This window comes from Lactuca saligna, chromosome 9, assembly GCF_052625555.1.
Source record: "Lactuca saligna cultivar CGN05327 chromosome 9, ASM5262555v1, whole genome shotgun sequence".
Taxonomy (NCBI): Eukaryota; Viridiplantae; Streptophyta; class Magnoliopsida; order Asterales; family Asteraceae; genus Lactuca; species Lactuca saligna.
Genome location: NC_136425.1, coordinates 180,276,305 through 180,291,046, shown reverse-complemented (window position 1 = coordinate 180,291,046; position 14,742 = coordinate 180,276,305). Strand labels below are relative to the sequence as shown.

At 35.4% G+C, this 14,742-nt stretch overlaps 1 protein-coding gene and 1 pseudogene across 1 annotated transcript; both read right to left on the bottom strand.

The window, feature by feature from the left end:
* Window positions 1-5,263: 5,263 nt before the first annotated feature.
* Window positions 5,264-5,756, bottom strand: LOC145017000 (L10-interacting MYB domain-containing protein-like). The gene is made up of 2 exons (XM_078975120.1): window positions 5,439-5,756; window positions 5,264-5,368 (listed from the first exon to the last, which is right to left on the bottom strand). Exons 1-2 carry the CDS (start codon window positions 5,754-5,756, stop codon window positions 5,264-5,266), a joined length of 423 nt encoding a protein of 140 aa, XP_078831246.1.
* Window positions 5,757-10,650: 4,894 nt separating this feature from the next.
* On the bottom strand, window positions 10,651-10,769 carry LOC145018923 (5S ribosomal RNA; annotated as a pseudogene).
* Window positions 10,770-14,742: the final 3,973 nt, after the last annotated feature.

Below are 14,742 nucleotides of genomic sequence, written 5' to 3'. Positions count from 1 at the left end.
TAAAAAATGGGGCGTTACAAAATAATAAATTACGAAGTTGTGATAGCTTAGGTAAATGTTGCGAGGCTTGGTGTAATCTTATGCCAATTTTAGGTTGGAGGCTCTTTGAGTTTTTGTGTAATGTATGGCATCAGAATTTATCAAATCTAATTTCCATGTACTAAGGTTTAGTGATACTTATTGTTGTAAAATCCTAAGATCGAGGTATAGATGTTATTTCAAAATATGTGTTATCGATATTGGGAACTAAATAGGATGTTGGGATCTTGAAGTCATGCGATCCTAATGTCATATGTTCGGAAAGTTAAAGTAATTGCATATATGTATTTTATGTTGAACTGAAAAATGAATGATCGGAAACTTAACATAGTTGCATATATGTATTTTATGTTGAATTGAAAGATGCCTAATCAATATTCAAATGTTTATAATAGTTTACATTAGTTAACTAAAACTTAGTTTCTTTTATTTGAGTATTTTTTAATCACAATCTAATATGTTCATCATTCATAAAAGTAATATTACTCATCAGTCAGCCAACATGGCTTGACCCAGTTTGGACATGTTACCTAGTCTCATTTTGTCCATTTTAAAAACCTACAACGTCTACTAATATGTTAGACAACCAAAACAAAAATCTAGATAAAACTCGATTACCAAATGGTAATTGGCTTAGTGGTTTTAGATGTTTAAAAAGGTTTATCTATCCTAAGGGGTTGATGTTTCAATTTTCATGATAGACATATGTATAGTTTGAGAGTAGGATTTAAAGACTGTGTGCCGCCGGACATTCTAAAAAAGAAAGTAAAATTTGGTTTGAGGATCGCCCTACTTAAAATCGAAGCGATAGGATCCAAAATAAGCCCGATAGGACCGGTCCATACATGCATCCTTGCGTTTAACGATGACAAGACCATGTTAAAATGGGGGATCCACCTAAACTTCATGTGCAACCTTAGCCTCAACGTACATCTCTAAACACAACTCACTCCATAAGCAACACTCACCTACCCTTTATTCATTTCTTTTGTCACCCCTCCCTCCCCCCTATAAAACACACTCTCTACTTCACTCTGCAACTACCAAGAACCACCCATCTACTTCTCTATTTCCAAAATAAACCCTCTAATTTTGTCAAATTTAGCAATAAACTCCCTCCATCGACTTTTCTTTAGCTATTTGGTAATTTTTGTTAGAGTTTTGATTTTCTACCCTTAGGCCAAAAACCAAATGAGGAAATTTTTCTTGCTTGGACTTCTCATTTCCCTTCTTGTCACCTCTTTCCTTCAACCCTCTATGGGAAATCCAGGTATTTTCATATTTTTTTTACTTTTTTATAATGCTTTAATTATCATAAGTTATTAGTATTATAGTCTAAAGTGGTATTACATAGTGTGTGTGTGTATATATATATATATATATATATATATATATATATATATATATATATATATATATATATATATATACTTGTGTGTTTTTATACAATAATAGTTCATATGCTTTTCAATCATTTTTTTTCTTTTTGAACAGTTGATTTGTGATACGTTTTTCAATCAATTCTTATAAATGTTTTGTTTGTGTTTTATTTAGATCGTAAACATGCTTTCTCGAGACTTACGAATGTTTTTTTTCTTTTTTATCTTGTCATCAAATAAGAAGTATATATGATGGCTTAAATAATTAATTAATGACCAAAGTTTTATAATACTATGGATAGTTACAGTTTCTTGTTGATATGTAGTTATTTATTAGAAATTTTAGAATGCTACGTGTGATTTAAGTCTCTTTTTTGTCATATCACTTGTAGACTCCTTTAGATTCACATTATTCACGATGGTTTAGTTACATTTAGTCTGGTACATATATTTTTTATAACTATTAAGATTGTTAATCAAATACTGAATAATACCTACAAAACAATAAAACAGCATACAACCAAAAAATCATATAAATAATGAAAAATGATGAAGCCACCCATTAAATAATTCTAACTTTATGCCAAAAACTTACATTTCATAGTTGTTTATCATACTTCCAGAAGGAGAAATATCGTACTTTTCATCATTAGTTCTAGTGGTTCCTTGGTATCATGACCATTTAACCGCGAGTAAAATATAATCATGCAAGATATAGTATTGCAAACTATAAACAATCACTAACTAAAATTTAAGTGATGCTTAATGTGTACCATATGGCAGTATCTATTTTCATGAAACTTTTGAGATAGCATTTACATGGAGCTGGATGTCAGGAACGTGTTCATAGATCTATATTATTATGCTTTAAGACATATTCATTTTAGATCATTATATTCTTTTAATACAAGAATAGTTTATACGTTTTGATATATATTGAGACGATTTCTTGTTCTAATGGGAATATTTTTGTTTCTTAGCGTTGCTAAAAGCGTATTGTAAAAGCAAATGTAAGGGAAAATGCTTAAAATCGGGTTTTCTGGAGAAGTGCATGAAGTACTGTGAGATATGTTGTGAAGAATGCAAATGTGTGCCTACGAATATGTTCGGTAACAAACACGAATGCCCTTGCTACAAAGACAAGAAGAACAACAAAGGCAAACCCAAATGCCCTTAAATTTATTTCATTGTTATAGGTAGAGACGAGACAAACATCAAAAGACAACACCAAATGCCCTTAAATTTTCAAATTATTGCATCCCAACCATCACATGATCTTCTATGTACTGGAATTTAGTGTCTCTTTTGTTATGAGCATAATAAATGGATAACATTTTCTAGTTGTTAAGATCATAAGGTTATATTTACACTTTCATATGGGATGTGTGGTTTATTGCTCAATAATTAAGAAACAATTTTTTTTGAAGATTCTATCTTTGAACTATTCAAACAAGTATGAACTTTTAAAAGTTTAAATCAATAGGCAAGTCTTTAAGATATCTTAAGAAAATTCACATTTGAGATACCGACTTAGTGGTCGTTTGATAGTTGCTGATTTGGTTAGAGCTGACTAAGTTAGAAGCTAACTGAGTTACAAATGCTGACTGAGTTCACATCTGACTAAATTCATGTTGTTTGATTATTTATCTAACTGATTGTGCTGAATGAAAAAATGACCATATTATTCTTATGTTGTCCTTTTGTGCTTGATAAAATAATTATAAAAATAAAAATGATCACATAAAATCCAAATTAAACATACATAATTTAAACTCCAAATACAAAGTGTAATACAAAACTCAAATACACACTGTCATTGATAATAAAAAGGTATATCATTTAACGTGAACCATTTGAAAGTAACTGATTAACAATCTGGTCATACAAAGTAGTCATATACTCAATGACTTCTGAACCCCATTATATTCCTTATATGTTTTGGCCCTCACTTCCTCCACCCCCCACATTAGGAGTAACCATAGTGTTTTGTTCAAAGTTTATAAAAAAGGTCATCTTGAATATCGTATTTCTTTATAAAATTATGGACCGCGACACAGACAATGACTATGTCTCTTTGCACTGGAAAAGGATAAGGAGTCATATGTTTTAAAATTAGAAATCGCACCTTCAATACACCATAAGCATGTTCAATGATATTTCTAAGTTGTGCATGAGCATGATTGAACCTTTCTTCCTTAGCTAAAGCTCTTTTTCTTCGAAAATCGGCTAACCAATACCTAGTATTGCGGTAAGGAGCCATAAATTCATGGGTGTTCGTGAATGCGGCATCCCAAATATAATATTTATCTGTAGATGGGTGACAAATTAATCATATAAATACTATAGATAATAAAACTTATACAAAAATGACAAACCTGGTGGAGGGAATGGAAATCTAGAAGTTGGATTAAATGCAACTTCTTTCAAAACTTTAGAATTATGTGTTATGCCCTCCCATCCAGTCCATACAAAGGTGAATATCATATCAACATCACAAACTCCTATTACATTTTGATAACATTCACCTTTTCCTCTTCCCCTATAGCGAGTTTGTTCATCAACGGGCACAACTGCTTGTACAAGTGTTCCATCTAGTGCACCTAATGCTCCAGGAAATATGTTTTTTAGTCGTCTATGTCGTTTCAAGGTATTTCTTGTTGTATTAGAAGATATTGGTACGGTAATTTCTCTTGCAAAACACATCATTGCTTTTAGCACTTCATGAAAACATTGATGAATCGTTTGTATGGAGTGGTGAAACCTTTCTTTAGCAGTTCAAAAACGTTCATTATGTCCCATAACATATAAAAATATAGCCATCTTCTCTTCAACGCTTATTGTCCTACTATGTTGCAACCAATTTCTTTGATTAAAGTGATTGCATAATAATACAAATGCATCTTGTGAAAGACACATCATATCAAAACATTGTATAGGACATCCGTGTATCAAATCTTGTGTATATGCATGCCCGGTTTCTTCAGATTCGTTAGCTTTTATTCTTCCAATTCTGTTTTTTCTTTTTCGAACCAACACCAACCAATAGCATGAGAGTATAAGGAAACCTATAAACTCACCTTCCTTATCCATATGTAACCTGTTAAATCCCATAAATTTTATAACATAAACCATAAAATTAATCAATAACATTAAAATGGATGACATATAATTCCATAACATAAAAATCCATCAAATAAAAATCCATAACATAAAATTCAATACCAAATAACAATCCTAAACATAACACATAAACAACCTAAACTTAAAAATCCTAAACATAACAAATAACAACCCTACACATAAAAATCCATAACTTGTACCATAATATAAATCCATAAAACATAAAGACAAAAACATCCTAAAGTCATACTAATTTAACCAAGTAATCCAAAATTCTTTCCCACACTTTTCACCCACAACTCACAAGTCGAAGACTCAAGGCGTAAGCAAATTTTCCTGTTACCAGCATTTTCAGCGAACAACGTAAGAGTAGTGATGTATTTCGGATCAGAATTATCCCACTCCAAGCCTTTGAATTTTTCAATCCATTCATCCATCTCCTTGTCAAGATTATTAGTTTGCGCGAACGCCTGAGCCGCCTTCATAATTTCCTTGACAACCTTTTTTATGTCATCATCCAGTGTGTCCGCGGGTGCATTTCGTTTTCGTCTTTTATTTTTAGACCGAGCAGACAAATCTCCACTTGCATGTGATGCACTTGTAGGTGGGGGTACTGTTGAAGCTGAGACTGGGATATCCATTTGAGGTGTAGTATCTACCATCTCGATATCCTCATAATCTTGTGTAGTAAAGACTTCTGCAGGATGAGGGAGTGTCGAAGATGGTCACCAACTAGCAGCATCGGTCGAGGTCGCACCGTCAAACAACCGGGTGCATAGATCAGGGTAAAGGAGGGGTGTATTTCTTAATTTCTCAACCATCTTGTTCAACTGTTTGAAAAAATGATTTTATTATTAAACTTCTTAAAAAATAATAATGTGTTTTAAATTAAAAGTTTACCTTCGCCTCCGCTTTCCACTCTACATCCGTCATTTGAAACATGTTTGTGACAGGATTATAGAGATTCTCAGTTTTGTTTTTTAATTTCAACCAAACAACATACTTGCTTTTCAAGTAGTCATAACGATATTTCATTTGTTTTTTGTCAACAACAAAGTCGTGTTCTTTTTTTAGTTTTTCAACTATTATATTCCATGAGGTACTTTTGAGACCACTACCCTCCCAACCGTTACTTGTTAGTTCTTTGATACATGCATTAAGAAAAGTTTTGTTCACAAAATCCAAAGACCAACTAGCTCTACTTCTCTTTTCTGCCATGTCTAAGGAATAAATAAATGTTTAGCATATTATGCAAGTATATACACATATTTTCACACATAAACACAAGTATATACATATATATATACATACATACATATACAAAAAAAATGTTACACAAATGCATACACCTGTAAACACATAAATTTGCACACATATACACAAGTGTGTATATATATATATACACACACACACACACACATGTACAAAAATAGTCACAAAAATTGCTTTCTCATCCCAAGTAACAAAAATACCACACTCTAGTGTCTTCAATATAATTAAAATAAATTATACAAATATAAGAGTAAAATCCATGTTTATTGTTGGAATTTGTAACTTAAAATTGCTTTCTCATCCCAAGTATGGTAAAGCTTTTGTACTACTATATTGTTTATTAAACAAGTCTATGACTACAGAAAAAGATAAACAAAAGAAAAAGAAACATTATTATTCAATCAAATGACATAAAAATGATGACAGCCACACATCTTCAAGAATTCCTGACTAGTTGGCATTCACAAAGCTTCAAGAAATTCATGTCTTTGAGATAGAACATTGACAGCTTTAAAGAGATACACTACCACAAAAATATATGGACAATTGTGGACAATTTTGCACTTGATTATGGGGTATTGACAGAAAAAATATTCATGCTTCCATGGAAGCTTGTCTAACAACAGCAAAAAGATACAGAAATATTGTGCACGACAGTTTTGAAAGGAACAGAAGAACACCGAAATATTTTTGGTGTTGTGTGTGTATTCCTATCAAATGCAGGAAAATATTATATGACGCCCCAAAACCAAGAATGGCGGAAACGTTCTGGGGAGGAGGACGTCATGCAAAGTATCACAACAATGTAAAGTAGTAAACAAGCAACAACATCATCCATTTCATTAATACTATAATTTTAATTACAAGTGTGTTCTTAAATAACATAATGAAAGTTCAAAATAAAAGAGGAGTCTTGACTGTTGCGTCTTCACAAAACCTGGTCGTCGTACCTGTCTATTTTTGAATAGAGAATACAAGTTATTTTGAAAGCGAGTATCAGCAATAAAGCTGGTGAATTCATAAGTATTTATGTGCCTTTGACTTGTAAAAACTGTAAAGGAAAGACTTGTAAACGTTTGAAGAAAAGTTTGTATAACTATGAAAATGTTTGTAAGTAATTGTAAACATTTGAAAAACCCTAGAAAATTTCATATTTCCTACTAGTATAAAAAGTAGTCTTCTACCAAGACCTACCTGTTTTGAAAGTAGCCTTTTACCAAGACCCGACTGTTTTGAAAGTAGCCTTCTACCAAGACCCGACTGTTTTGAAAGTAGTCTTGTACCTAGACCCTACTGTACGACTATTATTATTCAAATTTAATCTACCTCATCGATTGTGAATATGACACATACTAAAGGTATTAATAATATATTAACTGGAGTTTTATCCTGTTGCAATTGTCGTATATACAGTGGAAGTACTATAGTACATGTAATAAGTGACTACTTTTGTACTAATTTCCTTAATTGAGTATTAAGGCATAATGTGATGGCTAGATCCCATACTAAACGCTCCCCTCTCAAGGGATTCTGGGAACCAAACGCGACCCCTGCATGGTTGCAAGCCGTAAACATCCACATTATTATGATCATGTATACCAAATATAACTATCACAATGTATTAGTGATTCATTGGTATAGCTAGATCCTGAAATTGTTCCATGCTATACCACCTTGTTATGTATGTTCTATTATCGTGTATTGTAATTGTATTCCTGTAATCATATCTCTTAATATAGTATATATTGTATTAGTATAGACTCATGAATGAACTGACTCTTGTGTGATTCCTTGTACTTGGAATGGTAAGTAATATCTCCTAACTATACCTATTATAGTTACTAGTAATGTACGAGTATAACTAAAAGTATGCCTTTGCTACCCAAAGGTACTGAACAGACTAATGGAACCTTTATGTCTATATATGTATACATTATATAACTAATATTTAGATGACATTCAGACGAGTAACCGATGCCCTAAAGCCACATCCCAACGAGGAAAAGGAAATAAAGCGAGCTAGCCGTCCTAAGTCCTTTAAACATTACTTATATAACTATACATATATGGGAATGTATTTAACAATATAAAAGTATAAAAGAAGTTTTGTAAAACCTTAGAAAAGTTTAGTAACTAAGAACACATGACTTGATGTCAGTTTATAAAACGATTTGAAAGTAGTTTGTTTGATAAGACGGTTTTAAATATCAGGAAAACAAAGTTTGAAAAGAAACATACAGTATGTAAGACAGTTTGATAAATAGTTTTAAATATGTAAAAATAGTTGAGAAAGTCATTTGAAGTAATAAGTTTGGTAAAATAGCTAAAACGTGTAATAAATCCATTTTTATGCTAGTTATTAATCACATGTGATTGATATAATAACTAGCATAATTCAACTTGTATTCCAACCCCCCCCCCCACTAAATCATTTGTAAACATTTAAAAACATTTAAAAGGTTAATTAAGGGGTATGAACTCACCTGCAGTGAGTGGATCGGATGGAAGTGTTCGGTGTCAAGTGAAGACTTTGATACACACAATGATCCTAATAACATATGAAGACATGTGTGTGTGTGTGTGTGTGTGTGTGTATATATATATATATGCAGTGATTGTAATACTAATTAGACATGTATAAACATCCTAATGTGAGGAAAACACTTTGGTCAAAGTGTTCGGAGGCCATTGGGTTGCAACAAAGGAGTGCAAGGCCTTGTAAGGGAGTTTATGGTCAATGGACCATTCTTATTGGAGTTTACGGCCCAGAGGAGTTTACTCCTGGCCGTAAACTCTCCAATGGGTCTCCAAATGAGGCTTAAGGCTATTATGTATTATGTGGTTAAGTGTTCCAAGGCTTAAACAAGAGGCTAGGTGGGTTTAAGGTCCAAGAATGGCCCTTATAGGTGTTTACGGCCTGGGGACCACTTCCCCATGAGTTTACATTCGTAAACTCATGGTATGAAGTACCACTTCGTGTCTTGAAGTCCCTAGTTCAATGGTGTAAGGTTATATGCTAAGTTCCAAGGCTTACTAAGGTGTTAGGGTGCCATTTGCACCACAAAAAGGGGTTTACGGCCCAAGAACATGTCTTGGCCGTAAACTCCTTGAATCATGTGATTATTTATGTTTTATAAGCCTTAAACATGTTAAACCTAGTGTACAATGAGTTAGAACAAGAGTACTTACGATCTAGGAGCTTGAATGGTCGATTTTGGTCAAGAACACTAGTGTGTGTTCTTGGTGTTCTTGGTGAAACTTGAAGATCTACAAAATGGAATGACTTCCCGGATAAAATCATGTATGATTACTAGTTCATGTAAGATATCAACTAGTTAGGACAATAAACTTACGAGATTTGAAGATCGGGGACGAAGATCGGGATGATAGTTAAGAGGATTTCAGCCAAAGGAAAGGGAGGAATGGAAAAATGACCACCTTTTCATCATATAAGATGGAGTTTACGGCCGTAAACTCCCATGTGGTGGCTGTGAACTCCTTTTTAAAGGTGTTTAAGGTCATTTCTTTGAGCTATAACTTCAGCAGGTGAACCCCGACACTTATCTCTTAAGTGTACAAGGCTCAGAATGCTCAAATAAACTCCTAATTATGCTAAAAGATAAAAAAAATAAGTTTAACTTTTAATAAAGTGTTTGACTGTACAGGATAAAAAATTTCGGGTTGTCACATCATCCCCCCATTAGAGAGAATTTCGTCCCGAAATTAGAATTTAGGTAAAGGATTAGGCATGAATAATCGAGCAAGGAGGTAGGGATACTTCCTAATCGATTGGTTCTCACGCTCTCAAGTGAATTTGGTTCCCCGGCTAATATCTCAGAAAATCTTCATTGATGGGATGCGGCGTTGCTTTGTCCGCTTGACCTCTAGGTCTATGGTCACTACGTTTCTTTCATGAAGGTGAGGTTCTTGTTGATCTCGATCTCGTCGAGTGGGATTACGAGGGTCTTGACAGAAAGGTACGTTTCCAAGTCCGAGACGTGAAGGGTAAAATGTACGTTACTGAGTTCGCGGTGTAGGTTTGGTTTGTGTGTTACAGGGCCGATTCTAGCAAGAATCTCAGAGGTCCTAACTATCTTGGATTTAGCTTTCCACGCTTTCCAAAGCGTATCAAGCTTTCCCACGGTGAGAATTTCCAAAAGAATTTGGTCTCTCACTTGGAATTCCAAAGGTTTCTTCTTCTAGCTTCTCTTCCCAGTCAAGGGCTACTCCCTTCTAGGTCAAAGTCGTAAGAGGTTCTATAATTCGTGAGAAGTTCTGAATGAACTTTCGACAGTAGGTCAGCAAGACCTAGAATTTAGCGAATTCTCGTAGGCGTCTTCGATGCTGACTAATTCTCAATGGTTTTGATTTTTGGAAGGGATCTCAAGAATTCCCACATCACTAATAGTGTGTCTTAGGAATTCGACTCTTCAATTCCAAAACATGTATTTAGAGAACTTCGCATAAAGCTTATCTGATTGTAATGTTTCCATGGTTTGTTGTAGATGCTCTTTATGATTTCCTTATTACTACGAGAATAGATAACTAAGTCATTTACAAGGACAATGACGAACTGATCCAAGTAAAAATAGCGTACCCTATTTATTAAGTTCATGAATACTATGGGCGTATGGGTCCTATCCGAGGGGTATCACCATGGACTCGTAGCGTCCGCATCGAGTTTGGAAGATTTGCGTCGGGACATCCTTCACTAACACTCGTAACTGGTGATATTCGGGTCTTAGGTCCATTTCTGAAAGGTACATCGTTCCTTGCGGTTGGTCAACCAATTCACCTATGCGAGGCAGAGGGTAATGATTTCTAATGGAAATCTTGTTGAGGTCTGCACCACGAGGACTTACCAAGGTGTTACCCATCCTAGTACTTCTCTCGCCCAAGCACGCATAACTGTGGAGTTCTGATGGGATTCGGTGCATTAGTGCTGGTATGATCGCACCCGTTGAAGCCTATCTTCTTGAAGAATAAGACCGGAGCTCTCCAAGGTGAGGAGCTTGGTCTTCTTATTCTATTTTGAGTAGTCATTAAGCTGTTCGAACGGTTCTTGTATCTCCGTTGGTGGGAGACTATAGGGTGCTCAGGTTATAGGAGTCGCATTGGGTTCTAAGTTTGTTCGTATGACGATGTGATTACTCGTAGTCTTGGGCAGTTTCCGTCCTGAAGTTCATATTAGAAGTCATACATGGTTCATCAATCACCGTCTCATGTATACGAGTCGTATATAATTAAGATTGAAAAGGTAGTCGAATAAATGATTCTTCTTTAAGATCACATCCCAACGAGGAAAAGAAGTTAAAGTGAAATCACCAATTCTAAACATGTAGAACCTTGATTATATATGACTCCTATGTATACATTCTTAGATCAACCGTATGGGTCTTTGGATTGAACTTGATGTACTGTCCGAGTGGTAGTTTGGGAGGTTTGCTGAGGTTTCTTCGAGAAGGTTATGAAACACGAGGTACTCTATGCATGAGTACTTTGGAGTTCTAGAATGACGACTTTATTAGAAAAGCGATTTCGGAGAAAGAGATGCACGAACTGGTATTGTATGGATCGAATCGACTCAAATTGTATGATAATATCGGACTTACTTGGAAGTAAAGAGATTAGATTTGAACATACAAGCGTTACAGACAAAACACAACAGTGCAACTTTTAACAGAGTTACTGTACTTTAGAGTAACTATAGGAATACTATTGCGAACAAAATACTACCAAAGACAAGTATACGTAGCACGAGGGTCCCTTTACTGACGGGATCTCGCAAAAGATAAGACTAGAGTTGAACTAGTTTTAAACAATTTATGAGTCTGTTATAACGAATGCCTTAATTACTTTAACGTGGGTCTGGGGTAGTTTCTCATGCGGTAGTGATCCTTAGTATCTTCCCGTCTGCGTCGGAGTTCTTTGTTATCGGACAATCCTTTTTGAGGTGTCTAGTCTCACCACATTGTTGGCATGTCTGACTTGTACTAGCATTGGTGGTGGAAGTGATGTGTCGGGTTGGAGTTATATGGACGTGGGTGCTTTCGTTGTTCTTTCCTTTTGGACAATTCCTTTGATAGTGTCCTATCTCACCACAGCTATAGCAAGCCTGGATGGCTCCGGTGGTGGAGGTGGTTCTACAGAAATGGGCAATGTGCCCCAGTCTATTGCAATTGGTACATTGCAATACTGGGTATGCTCTGTTATGATGATAGTTACACTTGTTACACTTCGGGAGTGTTCCCTCATAACGCTTGGCCGGTGTTGAGGTGGCGGGGGTCGTCACTAGTTGCTGTCACATGGAAAGCCTTTGAAATCGCTTGCGTTCCTTTTGGGCTTGACGCTTTCATTCTTGAACTCTGAGTTGTGGCTTTGGTTCGAATCGTTACAACGATCGGAATTGTCAACCCCTTTTTCAGTCTTGTTCGTGTTCCCAGAGTTGAAGTGTGCAAGGATAGCTGTCACAACAACTATTACTGCGGCTTGTAACGTAGCGGCGTCAATCTGAAAGATAGGGGTTTCGTTGCTCGGTGGGCTATTTCTGGATGACGATATGATTTTGTAACATGAAAGAAAAGGAGTTCGTGAGCTATTACGGTTGAACCTATATTATTTGATTCTTACAAGAGATGAGTTATTATACATGAAAACTTAGCTTATACATGTTATGATATAATCAAGACTAGGCGGATAGTAGAATGTGTGATTCTACTCTAGTTTCACATCCCAACGAGGAAAAGAAACTAAGTTAGAAATATTTTCTACCAGGTCTTTGTTATATATAACTCGGGAATGTATAAACGAGGAAAGTCATAATAATAACCTTCTTACTAATCCTTTTTTAATGAACTAGAATTCCTAGTAAAGGCTACCATTGACCCTAGATGTGCTTCGATCGTTCAATTAAAGAGTAAGAGTATGCTCTCGAAGGTTTGATCTACATCCCTATGATGCAGTCCTAGTACGGAATAGAAGTATGTTCACGAAGGTGTGACCTACATCCTTATGATGCAGTCCTAGTACGGAGTAGGAGTATGTTCATGAAGGTGTAACCTACATGCCTATGATGCAGTCCTAGTACGGAGTAGGAGTATGTTCATATAATGGTCTCAAGACGTTTGTGATCTAACACGGGGTACCATTGGTTGGTGGATAACATGATCCAACCTTTGAAAGAGAATCGGGAATGATTCCTGAGTTAAATTACCCTAGTCCAATGACTTGACTAGCGTGAGTTTCAGGTAGACTCTTATGAAAGTATGTTGAAAGTACTTGAACAAAGAGTGACACAGAAGTTAGCCGACTGTCAATATCATTGATGTTTATGATGTAATAAGTTCAGGGAAAATTAACCTTGTAGTAGGTCTTACATCACATTCGGAGTAGAAAAGTCCTTCACAACATAAAGGCCTAACTAAACGTACTTACAGTACAAAGTAGTCACATATAAAAGTGCTACACATAACACAGACATGTATATGGTCCCTTAAAACAAAGAAGGAAAGTAAAGCATCTTCTACTGATGACGGTCACCCCTATGGTGAACCCTTAGTTCGGCTAGTTGACATTCCATATCAAGCAGGTATCTTTCGTACACCCTCTGGCATACTCGGAGCTCTATGACTTCGGATCGAGTTTCAACTAGGGCTTGTAGCAGGGTCTCATGGTTTCTCTCAGATCTCTCATGAGTGTGTTCAAGGTGATTGGTGCGAATGGTATGCATTCTTGCATTGGCATTAACCTCTTCGATACGTTGGAGAGCCGTCGTGCCCTGAATTTCATTTCGGGAAACTCTATGGACTAGGATTGGTAGAACGCTATCTGCTGAGCTCCCTCCGTTTACTTTGTAGAAGCTTCGGTCTCCATTAAACGGCATAGGTTGATCTTGCTCTTCACTCCATGTTTCCAAGCATTCCACCCAAGGAGTTAGCATCATCCGAAAGGTCTTCAGCATGGTGATCATTCAAAGGGATTTGATGATCATTCTCTGGTTCTTCTCCAAACCATCCAACATTGCCTTCGTTCAGAAGGTACGGGTTGCTGTGGGGATGGAGTCCAGCCATGTTATATAAGCGATAATTTGGGTAAGAAAATAATTATTAGACAAACTATCTAGATAATTATTAGATAATCTTCATTAGTTACATCACTATTTGTAAAGTGCATACCAGTTATATGTAATCAAAATAGGATAGGCCTTCGAATAAGTGACCTTAACTCCAAATTCACAAGGAACCGGGGTAAAGCAAAAATTTCACAGATTCTAAGTCTACGACATCTTGGTTTCATATAACCTTAGTGTATCCACTTAGCAACTATCAACTTGGTAATGAAGATCCTTTTTAAGTTCTCAATTAAGTAATTATAGTAACACAAAATACTCCTATAGTATTTTAGACTTAGGTTCTGTTATAATGTTCTCATTGTGGTAGTGTTGGTAAGTTTTTAGACTTGTTGACACATCACAACCATTCTTGGGCATGTGCTAATCACTCCTCAGACTAGCATAATTGATTAGGCTATGCCACTCCCAGGACTGACCATACATCCCCGAGCTTACCAGTGATATTCAACAATCGTAATACTTTTGTTCTTGTCATTGTGACATGGATTTTAGCATGAATGCATATATGTATACTTTGTTAAATATTTTATTATTTAAAGTATAAACACTTGGTCAGAGTATTTTTAATCCCATTGTATTTATAGTCTGTATATCGTTTATGTGTTGATATACTTAATTCACTATAAACAATACTTTGATACCAATCTGTCACACCCCAAAACCGAGAACAATGGAAACGTTCTGGGGCGGAGGATGTCATGTAAAGTATCACAACAATGTAAAGTAGTAAACAAGAAACAACATCATCCATTTCATTAATAGTATAATTTTAATTACAAGTGTGTTCTTAAATAGCATAAT